Below are 13,439 nucleotides of genomic sequence, written 5' to 3' on the forward strand. Positions count from 1 at the left end.
TCTCCCTCCTGGAGTTATAACCTCGGTTTGACACTACAGGAAGTATGTTTACCAAGGCATGGCATTGTAAAAGAAAAGCATCAAATGTGGCTATGAGCTATGAGAATAACGATAGACAAATCTAGCTTGTGAAAGAGCTTGCAGATTACCATGAAATCAGCATACTGTGACAATACTACATCGCACGACCATCACAAGAATACGTTCGAGCTGAGGCGAGTATATGGTTCATTTCAACAATCAACGTAAATTCCATTATCCCCCTTTGCCTCTTCCCTTTTCCGAGAACGCCATGCAATGCAAACCGCATCACCGGGGATATACAGGGCCTCTAAAAACCACCGCTTCTTCCATTTGGCCCGTGTTTTTCATCTATCACTGCTTCCCTCCGTCTTATGCTTTTGCTATATCCTGCTCATCTTTCGAATAGATCGTCCCTCCTTACAAAACAGAGGGCGTATCTCGCTCTCCCTTCAAGCTGCGGAGGGTGCCATCGTCTGGCGGAGAGGTTTCTTATATCCCTCTCTTTGGATTGCGTTACCCTATTCGAGTTGCGAAGAAAAAAACACCCATAAAATCAGCCCACTGACAACTCTTTAAGCTATTTACTTGTTAACAGCAGCGTTGAGGACTTGTGTTCTGAAGAAACCGCCCTTGGTCTTCTCAATGACCTGCTGGTAGACGTTGTTAGGGGGGTGGTTCATGACGACAGTGCCGTCCTGGCTGTCGATCTTGGCATCCAAACGAGTCTCGCGGATCAGGTTGACAATCCACTTCTCTCCATCGTCGGGGTTCAGGCCGAGCTTAGCGCTGAGATCGCGGATGTTCATACGGCTGAAGATCTTGCAGTAGCTCTCGCAGATGAGGTGTCGGGCGGCGTCAACAAAGGCGTCGGCGGAAGAGGCAAGGAAGAAGTCGCTTCGGCAGACCTCGGCGGCGGCAGAGAGAGCCTCACGGGCAGCCTCGAAGTCGTGGGCGATGTAGAGAGCGTTGACGAACTGGGTGATGGGGTCGGTGTACTCGTAGGCCTCTTGGCGGACGTATCGGATGATGTCCTTGATCTGCTTTTGTTGGATGGAGCTGTTGCGAGCGCGACCACGGCCGGTGATAACGGCAGCGATCAGGTATCGCAGGATCCAGGGGCAAGAGGTCTGGATGGTGTTGATGTAAGGGGCGGAGAAGAACATGTCCAGGATGGGCTCGCGGGCACCCTCCCAGTTGAAGAGAGGGAAGAGAGACCAGTGAAGAAGCATTGTTCGGTGGTCGAGCTGAGCACGGGGGTTGTTGAAGAGCTTGGAGTCGATGTTTTCCCTCACGTTCTTGAGCTCATCGACGGCGGACTCCCAGTTGGTCTGGAGGATCTCGGAGGCCAGCTTACCCCAGGTGGCAGCAGAGACCTTGTCGTTATCGGTCGACAGAACTCGGAACTGGTAGAGCATATCGGCGGCGGGGCCGTACTGACCGCATCGGAACTGGAACTGACCAAAGTCGTAGAGAGCGTTGACCATTTCCATGGTAACCTATTGAGAAGCTCGTTAGCCATCCAACGTCGGCAATAAGAGCTCCTGCAGTATATCACTTACTCCGTGCTGGTTCTTAAGGAACTCCAAGTTGGCAACCTTGTCACTTCGGAGTCCATTGACGACCTCATCCTGAGTCAAAAGGTCGGCGATCTTGGCGGTGGCTTGCTCGTAGTTCTCCAACTGTGAAAGAACCTCCTGTCGCTTCTTGTTGTACTCCTCGGGAGCATTCTCGACACCGTGGAGCTCGCAGTAGAGAGTCGCGACGTAATCGGTCATGTTTGTGTCCTCGAGAAGCTTGATCTTTCCGGAGAGGATCTCCTTGGCCTTCGCATCCAGACCCTGCTCCTCAGCCCTCTCGCTCTCGAACTGGATCAGAGGGAAAAGCAAATGTCGGCTCAGGTTTGGCGCAAGGCGGGGCATGATCGACGAGCCATCGGCCGAGACGGCGTTGAGAACGTCCTCCATCGTGGGCGATATTTTTTTGTTTTCGAAAAAGGGGTGGGATTCGGTCGAGGGAGGAGGGTTCGGTCGGAAAGAACAAAAAAGTGACTCGCCGCACAGGTCGTGATACTGGATTTGATGGAGGGGCAGATTTTTGGTGAATTTCGCCAATCCACTCGGTGGTGTGGGGTTTAGCTTGTCGCCCGTGGATTTGCCGGCGATTAGAGATTGGGAGTCATGTGATCTTGAAGTTTTCCATTCAACGGAGCATTTGGCGCGTTTAGAGTGCGACGACAGGCGAGACTGAATTGAGTGTGAGAGCGCAGGACGACTTAAAGTTTGTTCAGTAAATTGGGATTGGGGATCTCACTTGGATCGGTTTGACGTTCGACAACTCTCACCCCCGTCCGATCTTCATCATATCTACTCGACAAGCCAAAACCGAAGACGAACTTTCGACCTCGAACCACCCCTCTACATACAAACCTCACGATGCATTTCCTTACTTCTCGGGCCCTTTCAATAGGGCGCCAGGCTCTCTCGCAACAGCCTGTATCCTTCACACAGCGAGCTGCCCTCAGCACGGTGCGAACAGCCCCAGATCGTACACCAACATTCAAGAAGCACGTCTCATACAAGCCGAACCCTCTCGAGAAAGCCACCAACCCCAACAAGAAGAACAAGATTCCCTACAAGGACCGTCCTCTTAAGCAGCCCATGTTCACTCTACCGCACGGAGATCCCGGGCACATCGGCACATATCTTCGCTATGTCATCAAGCGAACGCCATCTTCTCAACTCCCTGTCTATCGTAAGTGGATGTCTGGGGGCAACCGCTGTATTGTTCTTATCAAGAAGGTCAAGGGTGACCTTCCCAAGCTGGTTAAGGATTTGTTAAGGGACCTGGAGATTAAGGCAGACGACATTAGAATAAATCCCGTGACACAACATATCGAAATCAAGGTCAGTGGGTATTTGCATCTGATGTATTCTTTACTAACATTAATCAGGGCGACCATTACATCGACACAATGAACTGGATTGTCAAGAACGGCTTCTAGAGAAACTCCGCGATGAGCAACGTATCAAGGGGTCTCGCAGGTTCTGCTTTTTATGCAATATGAGGATATAAAAAGTGTATCATATTGACCAGTCGCACCTAATTAGACGACTAAGGATGTACAATACATGTAGTAATGCAAGACGCATCATTGAAGCATATTTTTGTTTGTCCCGAAATATATTGATTTGTTCACCATTCAACATCCTGTATACACCAATGTAGACAAGCAGTTTCATCGTCACCTGTCTTGTCCCCAAAACCATCGACTCCAGAATGCAAGTCTAAACGAGAAGCGCACGCTTCAAATGACAAGACACCAATCCCATGTTTCTCAAAACACTAACATACAAACTTATCCGGGCAAAGATGCGGTGGAAATAGATCCAAGAATGATTACCGATATAAGTAAATTATCTCCCGAGAGCAAAGAAGGCTGAGAGTTTCTGTAGCACCTCGTCCTTTGACCACTCTGCAGATTGCATAGACAAAGCCTCGAGAAGAGCATGAGGTGCCGGCATGGCCTTGGCCGGTATCGAAGAATTGGGGTCGTTGGGATCTCTGGCCTTCTCGGCCAATCTTCTTAAAAGTGCGACCGCAACGACGACGATATAAACAAGTTCTGGGTCTTTCCGTGGAGCTGCCCGAGGACCTTGACCTTGAGGCTGCTCGTATTGCTGGCTGAGCTCACGAACTAACCTGAAGAGGTTCTGGGAGAAGTCGTTACCAGACGATAGCCAAGCCTGGGTAACTCCAGTGTCATGACCCGGTGCAAGCGATGCCAATATTTCGGCCGAAAGCAATCCTTGCATTAAGAAAGGCTTGCGAACCTCGACAAGTGATGGCAAGTTCGGCAGTCGTGCTTGTGATTTCGCTTTATCTGGAATGGGGGCTATCGCCAAGCCAAAGGCCCGAGTCAGCAGCTCATATGGAGGACTACTGGCAGAGTCAAGTGCAAAGACAGTCTTGTAATGTGTTCGATTAGGCTCATCACGTGCCAGTAACTTTGCGAGCGCATCAACAGCATGCGGCAGGTAGGCGTGCAGGCTTGGTTCGTATTGTGCAAAGAAGAGCGTTCCGTCCGAGATTGTTGGGCCCGGCGCTGGTGCAAATGCCAGGAGGAATTGTAAGAGGCAAAGAGCCTGTTCCCGTCCTGGAATTTCTATTGTGCCTGCGATGTTGGATAACAGAACAACGACATCCTTCATAAAGTCCAGAGTGTTATTCTGGGATCGCAAAAGCATCGTCCTTGTACCAAGATATCTGATGACAACGCAAAGGAATTTGATAACAATCTCGTCTGCAAGAACAGAATGATTCTCATTTGCCTCTCCGGGGAATGACAAGTTGCGCAGGATTGTCGTAACACATATCAACCGATCCACGGCTCGATCTAACTCATATTCTTGTGTGCCAAAAACTGGCAAATCGCGAATATTGAATCGTTCCAGACGGCAGGCTCGCAGAACATCTTCGTAAGGTGATATTTGAATCTCGTCCGAAACCTCAACTGTATGCTCGGCCAACATCTCCACCTGATCCTCTGCACACTCGATGAGAGCTTCTATCAGCTCGTCGCAGTATTGAAGTCGGATAAAGTGGAGCTGATTCATAGAGCAAGATGCAGCTGCCAACACGTCAAGAGCCAGACGGGTCTCCCCATGAATTCCACTTTGCAAACTCTTCGTAAGAGCAGCAATGTCGATGTTGCCGAGTTCGTGCAAGGGAGGCACATCTGGTTTCCATCGCTCAAGCTCGGTGCCCAGTTTGCTAAAAGCGTTCAGGTCAACGCCGCCAAACGTGGCGAGTTCCCGAGCACATGGATTGTACTCGTCTGACTGTGGGGCTAGTCGGGGCATTTTCTCTGGAACTGCAGTAGGCACAACAGAGGCTTGGCGTCCTTCACTCTGAGATATGCTTCCCGCTCTCTTGGCGGCTGGAGATGAAGCATTCGAGAAGTCCGGCACAGCTGAGCCTTCCATCGATTGTGACAGCGTACGAGGGGTCTGGCCTGGCATTGTCGGAGGCTGTGGTTGCATCTGAGGTTGAGGTGTAGAGAATCCGTTGACTGGAGGTTGGTTGGGGGTCATTTGCTTCATGGGAGTTTGTTGCTGCATTTGGGGCTGCTGTCCCGGTTGAGGCATTCCTCCTTGGCTCATGTGTTGTGCCTGCGGCATCTGCTTTTGTGGTGTAGCTTGTCCCATGAGTTGCCCTTGCACCTGAGGTGGTTGCTGTGGTGGTTGCTGGGGCTGCTGCTGCTGCGCTTGCTGCTGATGTTGTTGTTGCTGTTGTTGCTGCTGCTGGACTTGCTGCTGTTGTTGTTGTTGCATCATCCTCTGCTTCTGTTGTTGAAGGATCCACACTTCCTCAAACTTATAGAGGTTGCGTTCATATATCGTCTTCAACGCCTGTGGCACCACAGGGTTCTGGGCTGGTAAACCAAGCATCTGAGCAACGTGCGGCCAGCCATTCGGAGTCGCAGTGGCCTGTTTATATCCACCTTTGTTTGTAACAGCTGTAAACAACATGAACAGGTTGACGGGCCGGCTCATCACCATCGGGTTGGTATCTAATGGCAGTCCCTTGGAGTTCATCAGGGTTGCAAGATTCTTCATAAACTGTTCCTGGTTCATGTTGGGCATCATCCTCTGCTGTGGCCGCATGCCACCTTGTTGCATCTGGCCATTAGGCATTTCAGGCATTTGCTTATTAGGCATCATACCACGACCCATACTTTGCGCCTGCATCTGTGCTTGCATCTGGGCAGCGTTCCCTTGAAGTTGTTGCTGCAATCTCATCTGGTAAGCGGCCATCTTCTGTTGATCGGTAAGCCCTTGGCGTTGAGGGGTCTGTTGTCCTTGCTGCTGTTGGCCTTGTTGCTGTTGCGGTGTGCCTTGCTGCTGTTGAGGTTGCTGCATCTGAGGAGGATACATGTTGCCTTGCATCTGGCCCATATGCTGCGGCATTTGACCCATCTGCTGGGCCATCATTTGGTTACCAGCCATCGCATTCGGATTCGGTGAAGGTCGGGCGTTCGAGGGGGATGGAGCAAAGTTCGGGTTGAAGCCCTGCGCCATGTTCTGCATATAAGGGTTCGGCTGCGGAGTGCCATGTTCGGAAGGTATCGGTGACGTCTGTGGGTTAAATTGCTGGCCGCTGGGCGAGAAAGGATGCGGCGACGCGGTCGCAACTCGTTGGGGAACACTTCCCGGTCGCATTTGGTTACTCATAATCGGCGAAGGACTTGCGTTGGCGGATCCATTTGCTTGAAGATGGGAGAATTGGCCAGGATTCTGCTGAACCGCGCCGGGTTGAAATCCGCCGGCAAATGATTGCTGCTGCGGCGTCTCCGAGCGCGACGTCGGAAGCATGCCGGGATTCTGACTGGGGGAACCAGCGAGACTGTCATCGCGAGGGCGAGGACGTTTCGATGGAATGACGGAATTGGTTTGATATGCAGGATTCTGGAAAGAAGGTGAGGCATTGCGCATAGAGCCTGGACCATTAGGCATGGCACCACCCATTTGTTGCTGGTTCTGGAATTGAGCAGGATTGAATTGGCCCGAATTGGCCATAAAAGCGGAAGGATCCATCATGGAGTTAGGATCATTCATATGAGGAAAACCGTTGCCATTGTGGTTGGGGACGGCGTCGTTCATCCAGGTGCTCATGGCGATCGACCCAGCAGGCTGTGCGCGACAGAGTTAGCGATCAGCAGGCACGCGAAATGCGTCCATGGAGGAGCGCCAAGAAGACGAGGATACAATGACGGAAGGCTGAGATGGGAAGCGATGAATGGGAGATGAGGCAGTGACACGGTGGTGATGGGACAAGTCGCGTCGCGGCGTGGATTTGGTGGAGAGTAGTGTAGTGCGAGAGACCAAACCAGACCAGCGAGAAGACCTTGTGTCAGCCTTCCAGGACTGGGAATGGGCTTAAGCAAAGGGGACAGGAAAGTGGGCAATAAAAAAGAGCACAGATTGGTCGGCACGGTGGTCGGTGCAGGGCGACGCGCTTCGCTCAAAAAGACGGCAGATGATAGATGGGAATGACGGGTAATGGATAAGGTAGAGAGGGAGGAAGCCCAGCAGGAAATGAGCGCGCGACAGACTGACGGGAGCAAAAGAGTAAGGGACAAGGACCTGTATGGCAGCCACTTTCAGTTGGCAACGCCGCCAGTAGTGGAGAGCGGCCAGGGCGATAATGGTCAACCAGCCAGCGAGGGAGAATTTTTCGCGGGTACGGGGAGGAACCAGGCCAAGGACGCGCAGCACTGAGACCAGACCATGCAAAAATGCGGGCGACCTGGACTAGCCAACCAGACCAGGGCAGCGTTGAACGACCAACGGGGGAAGAGGGAAGTTGAAAGAATAGTGGACAGGCAAGGCAGGCAAAAGTGAAGCGAAACGACGAGAGACGACAGCAACAGCGTGCCGTGCAACACTATCTATCGCACTCTATCGTCCAAGGAAGCGAAGAGCGCAAGCATAGAGAGCATATAATAGTGTCGGAATCGAATAAAGAGATGGAAACCTTACCAGAACTAAAGCGCGCGCGCGTTTGTAGTGACTTTTGGGATAAACTGCAATGCTTCAACTCGGGTTCGCCTGGGTTTCAGCGGACGATGAAGACTGGTCTTCTGAGTCGGGGGGAGGCTGAGCCTGTTCTGCGGCGCGCTTGCTTGGCTGTTTTGGGATTAGTGTCAATGATGAGTCCGCTAGCTGACCTGTGACTGCAGCCAATTACGTGCTGCTGTTAGTAGACAAGTAGATTCCGTCAAGCTGATGTTAGTGGTGGCTCTGTAAAGCCACCTTGTCACTAACAGTGGGGTGAAAGCACGACATGACATTGTTATCAAGATGCCTGTTTCCAAATATGGAAGCTAGCATTCTTGTTGATGTCGCATGTGACAACCAATGCCTCGCGAGCGATTGATGGTAATGAACCAGACCGAAACATGATCCATGGCTTCATGGACATCATTGGGGGTTTTCAAAAATGTCATTTCATACCCATGTCAAATGAAGTATTCAAGACGTGTTGAAGCTCCCACGAAACGCCAAAGAAACTTCTCTTCCGTTCTGCAGTCATGCCTCGGACAAGACTGGTGTGCAAGATCTCGATCCCATCGCATCTGATCACGTATAGAGCAGATGCTTGGCGTGGTGAGCAACTGAATTCGCTCGCGAGACTGAGTGGTAGTGAGGCCAAACAGTATGATACAGCCTTTCTCAGTACCAACTTGGCGACTCGAAGGAAAGAACGTGTGGTTTCGCTAAAGCAATACGACCCAAGTGAGACACAGCCATCCAAGTTGAAGCAGCCTAAGCTCAGCACAGCACGTATAACGGTATATCCGCATCCATATCCACATCCATCTATGGTTTCAATGGAAGGGACGGGACTGCAGATACTCTCTGTCTGAGCACGCGGGATGTGTCGCACAGATTCGACACCACGAATGCCCAATGTAACGGTTCATTCAAGACCGGCATTTGCCTCTGCACACTTGTGCAGACGCTGTCTCATCCAGATCGAATTCGACCATAATCAGTCGCGGGCGCTGACTGCACTCACACGCCCCGTAAGTCCAGTTCTTTCGGCCCCTGTGCCATGACCCATACAAAGAAAGGGCCGGGCCATTTGGCGCCAGGAACATGACAAACCAGACCCCTTCCATTCGCAACAGCACCACTGCCACTTCCAGGGCAATGTTTTTCCTATTAGACAGCTGACATTGCCCACGGCATTTCGTCAATCCATTGGGTCGAGTACTTTTTTCTTGTTTCTGACCGAAAGAGGCGCAGAGCTTGTCGGCTTTGAGTCCGGGGATTGTCTGTGGTGGCGCCTGATGCGGGCTGTCCACCCACCACTGGCGCTTCCCGAGTGGATGCCAGTGGATGGATCCTTGTCAGGCAGGTCGTCATGACCAGAACAGCCAGCGCCGTCTCAAGTCGCTGTGTTCTGGGCTATCTTTGAGAAGCCGGTGAGGGCCGTCACCCTCATTTCTGTCATGAAATCTCATCTTTTGTCGGTCATTTTGCTGAACGATACTGATTTTTCAGTAGTGTTGCGTCGAGAGTGAGGCCGATTGAACTGCCCTGGCTCCCACTAATACCCAACTCAGCAGGCTTGGGGTGCCCTGAAAAACCACCCGACGATTTGGAGATGGCTCCGCGTCCGTATAAGTGAGCAGCTCAGAAGACAAATGTGCGCACAACAGCAACACAGATGGAAAGAGAAAAGAATCAGAATGAAACAGTAAAGGAAAAAGAGGTAAAAGAGTTTGAGAGGGGAAAACAGGCGGGAAATGGGCAGCAGAAAGGAACGGGGGAAGGGGGGTAGTTATGTGAAATACCGTACCTTACCTCACCTTGCCTTGCCTTGTCAACTGTACCTTGCCTTCCATCGTTTTTCTCCGTACCGCCAACGGCCTGGGCTGGGCTGGCAACCTCATTCACTTTTCCTTACAGCAATTCACCTCCGATAATTTGTTAATGAAAATTTCTCCGCTGAAATGCTCGAGCTCCAGTTTTGTCCCTTTAATTGATCGTCATTCTGGTATTTGTTTCTTTTGTTCGCGTTTGGACCCTTGAAAATAATCGACAATCTCATGGATTGCACTGCTGTACTTTACACTACCGACCGCAAGAGGTGTCCGCTCTTCATCCACCAAGCAAAGGTTCCAGGGTTGAGCCTAACTTGTGATTAAAATGTTACTTTCTCCTGTTCATCAATCATTTCAGTTTACGAGGTTCTTTCTCACTCGACTCTATAATATTTACTTCGTTTACTTTTAATTATCCTTTGGTAATTCGTCTCCAGATCCAGCCTTAAATCCTCTCATTTCTTACTCACGATCCGACCGCCCACTCACACTCTCCGGGTCGCGCACTGTACGATTCCAGATTATCCACGCGCCGCTTTGAGGTGGGTGACTGACTTGGCAGGGTCTGTTTGTTCCACGGCCCTAATAAACAGTCAATGAACATTATCCCTCTTGTCGATTATGGTTTGATTGCCGTTGAAGTATGTTTGGTAGGTCATGATTGTTGGCTGGGCGTTGACTCCTCAAGGAATGGATTGTAATTCAAACTGGCTGGTCTAGATATCCCACAAGTCGACATAACCTACTCACTGGCACGACATAGTGGCAGACTACAGGCTCAGGATCGATTGAAAGTCTTCCCTTCCCCTCTTTTCACCCTTCTAATCTCTCTTCTATCCGTCTCTAGTCCCCTCTTCTTCTCCCGGCTGTCCGTTGACCGCGCCTCTCCCCTCCATGTAACTTACCGTGCTTTAATTCCCCTGTCGTGAACTCACCCCACATCAATTAAGAACGGGGTCAGTGGCAAATGGTTTGCTGTGCTACGAGTTGCTGGCAAAGGCAAGAGTTTAAAGGGACAAGCTAGTGACTCAAATTGCCTGCATTTCCCTCATTAGGATGTGCTGTTGAGTGAGTCTTCTGTGCCAGCGCTCTGGGCTGGTCAGCAAAGCAATGAAAGGGTGGTGAGTGATCAATAGAGGGATGGGCCAACCAGATGATGCTTGCAGATCTGTCTCGGTCCCTCGCTTTAGAAACGCCTTCTCCTGCCCATCTCAATCGAAATGGCGTTGCTTTTTCATCCATGAAACTAGTTTCTTGGGGCCATTGACGCCTCTTCTGTCTTGTTCTGAATCATAACCAAGAAAGTTTGCCCAGGAACGCCTTGCTCTCACTCAACAAAAGGCATGCGTTTTCGTTACTGTACCCAATCTCTCCCAGAGGATACAGAAATCAGATATACACATCCCAGATAGTGGATGGAACCCTACTTAACATCAAAAGTATGTATCCGTAATATGGCATACAATCTCATGTCAGTCTTGCTTTATAAGCAAATAGTAGTGGAGGATGCATCCAGGGTTTGATCAAGCATCTTGATCGCTGAAGCTTGGGTGAAGCTTATTGCGGTCAGGAGATACAAATGTGCCTGCAAATAGAACGGCTCAGATGCCATTCTGGCTTCCCCATGCATCCTTCGCTAGGTTACATGATGCATGATGCCATAGAGAGTGCTCCAGTCGCTTGCGGGACCAACAATCGCGTGGCATGGCACCCTCTTCAGGCACCGTTGCTGTAGCTGTTGGTCGATGCAATTTTCCGGTGGCTGCTTGGGTAGGATGATATTCACATGGATGTGTATACTACTACGTAAGAATAAAGTAGAGGCATTTCACTCTCTGTGAATTACTTTCGTTTTCTTCAAGCGTATAATTGCTGTTAATCACGCTGTCCAAGGTTGTCTAGACTCCAAGCCCCACAGGATAAGTCCGTGACGGAATGATCCCAAAACGCTGGGTCACCCTAACATCGGGCCGGGGCTTGCAACCACCACGCGACGATCCCCAGTTACTGTATTTCTAGGTAGTCGTAGCCTTAAACTTGAATGAATATATAGGCATTAATTATGCATCTTCAAATCACTTCGCAGAGAGTCTACAGAGTAGATTTCTGCTCCGATATCGCAATGATCGCCTTGCCCATGTGTGGGATTTATTTTAAGCAACTATAAACATGAAAAGCAAGCATGACCATGTTAACTAGCAATCAATTGCAAGCGGGCGGATTGTGAATAACCTCAATCCACGAATGATCATGCGGAACCCGTAAACATTTTCCAAATAGACAAATGATTATACTTTCAGCAGTATTTACAATAGAAACAACACAAAAGTTTTGATATTTCGCTCTATGATTATTTTCCTCGCCTAGCGCTTTAGATCGCTTCCATCTTCTTCTTGGTATGCTCCAGAACTGCCCGAATACCCTCATCCAAAGTGACCAACGCCAGGTACTCGTCAATCCATGCAACAGTCTTCTTCCTCAATTCCGCACGGTCCGTTGTAGTCTCCATGTACTTGTTCAAGCGTGCCAGTACCTCCCTGAGGTTCTTGGGGAACTCTGCAGTCTCGGGGCTGACTCCCATAATAGGCTGGCGAATATGAACATTGCAAGTAGCGGGATGGTTGGGGTACTCCTGGTCCAAAACAGCGAGAACATGCTGCAATATTCTGGGCTGGGATGAGAGCTTTGTGAAAGAGGCGAAAACTTCGAAGAACATCTCTGCAGTGTTGGCATTGAAGAAGCCCTGCTTCTTCGAGATATCGAAAATAGCCATAGGAATAGCACCATCCATGGCGGGGTTGGACTTCAGCTGCTGCGCAGATTGCTTATCAATAGCCTTGGACTGCGCAATCGATGGCTCAGGAAGATCACCATCGTCCTCTTCGTCGTCGCTATCAATACGAAGCTCATCTCCATCTTCCTCACGTTCGGGTCGGAGCACATCGTGACCAGGCTTTGATGTCTCCTTTCTCTTGTCGAGCTTCTGAAGCCACTCCATTTCCGTGCGAGCATACTCGATCCAAAGCGATGGGCTTGTTGTGCAGAAGCGGCAACCTCTCATGAAGAATCCACGTGCGGCAGCCATGTCGCCATTCTGAGCTGATCGTCGGCCGGCCACGATCCAGAGAGTATGGTCGGTGGGCATCATGCGCAGAGCATTGGTCATCGTCCTGCGCCATCGCTTGGATGACTTGATGCTTGAAATGTATGAAAGATATTCCCGCCAAAGAGCACTGCTTCCTGGGTGTCGGTTGACGCCTCGTTCGTAGATCGCTAATGTGCGACCTTGACCGGCTTGAGCAGATTGGAGGTGTCGGATCTTGAGGCGCTTGCAGCGTTTAGTACGCAGGGACTCAAGGGACTGCTCCCATTGCGCATATGAGGACCATTCCGAGGGTTTGTTTCGAGGGGCAAGGACTTTGTGCTCGTAGTCGTTGCGCTTCTGGACAATAGTGCGAATCTCCTCCTGGAAAAGCAACAAGATTAGCTGATGATGTTTTCGCAGGATTAGGAAAAGACATACCTTTGAGAAAATTCCCTTCTCCTCCCACTCTCTCAATTGCGGTACAGCGCGTTCGAGATAGAATCTCGCTTTATCGGTGACTCCAGACATTTTGAACGTTTGCGACCAAAATCGGTGAGTATGGTATGGTCTGGAAAAGGTGCTAGCTCGCTTGATGGAAGTTTTTTTGCGGACAAGGCTGGCAGATCGATAACTTTTTTAGTGGGGCAGTGTCAGCCTCGCGTGTCTGGACCTTCCATGACTGGCAGGTGCAGGTTGGCGCGTCCAGATCCAAAAAGGCAAGCGTTGTGACGCCGTTTGTTTATGCTCCCCTCCCCTGCCTCTCATTCGTCTCGGGAAGGCGCGCGGGCCATTGTCAAAATCCGATTTCCGAAAACAACCCCCCATGGCCCCTGCCACTTTTGCCCTGTAGTGGCTCCACTTCGTATTAATTACCAGTCCAAGGTATTACGTCGCGGTGGAGGTAACGTCAAAGGTCCGAGGGCTGTTTATGTTCGCCAAGAG

The 13,439-nt window shown here is 50.5% G+C and overlaps 4 protein-coding genes across 4 annotated transcripts; 1 reads left to right on the plus strand and 3 right to left on the minus strand.

Moving 5' to 3' along the window:
- Positions 1–605: 605 nt before the first annotated feature.
- FIESC28_04289 (uncharacterized protein) lies at positions 606–1,988 on the minus strand (the record flags this gene model as incomplete). The annotated part of the gene is made up of 2 exons (XM_031158436.1): positions 606–1,520; positions 1,584–1,988. 2 exons carry the CDS (start codon positions 1,986–1,988, stop codon positions 606–608), a joined length of 1,320 nt encoding a protein of 439 aa, XP_031017582.1.
- A 468-nt stretch (positions 1,989–2,456) lies between these two features.
- On the plus strand, positions 2,457–3,025 carry FIESC28_04290 (uncharacterized protein; the record flags this gene model as incomplete). The annotated part of the gene is made up of 2 exons (XM_031158437.1): positions 2,457–2,927; positions 2,975–3,025. The coding sequence occupies 2 exons, from the start codon at positions 2,457–2,459 to the stop codon at positions 3,023–3,025; spliced, it is 522 nt and encodes a 173-aa protein (XP_031017583.1).
- Positions 3,026–3,437: 412 nt separating this feature from the next.
- Positions 3,438–6,617, minus strand: FIESC28_04291 (uncharacterized protein; the record flags this gene model as incomplete). Its single annotated transcript, XM_031158438.1, has 1 exon — positions 3,438–6,617. One exon carries the CDS (start codon positions 6,615–6,617, stop codon positions 3,438–3,440), a length of 3,180 nt encoding a protein of 1,059 aa, XP_031017584.1.
- Positions 6,618–11,783: 5,166 nt separating this feature from the next.
- On the minus strand, positions 11,784–13,025 carry FIESC28_04292 (uncharacterized protein; the record flags this gene model as incomplete). Its single annotated transcript, XM_031158439.1, has 2 exons — positions 11,784–12,878; positions 12,936–13,025. 2 exons carry the CDS (start codon positions 13,023–13,025, stop codon positions 11,784–11,786), a joined length of 1,185 nt encoding a protein of 394 aa, XP_031017585.1.
- Between the last annotated feature and the right edge of the window lie 414 nt (positions 13,026–13,439).

The sequence above is a fragment of the Fusarium coffeatum genome (genome assembly GCF_003316985.1).
Source record: "Fusarium coffeatum strain FIESC_28 chromosome Unknown BRIP53273_contig_87, whole genome shotgun sequence".
NCBI classification, from domain to species: domain Eukaryota; kingdom Fungi; phylum Ascomycota; class Sordariomycetes; order Hypocreales; family Nectriaceae; genus Fusarium; species Fusarium coffeatum.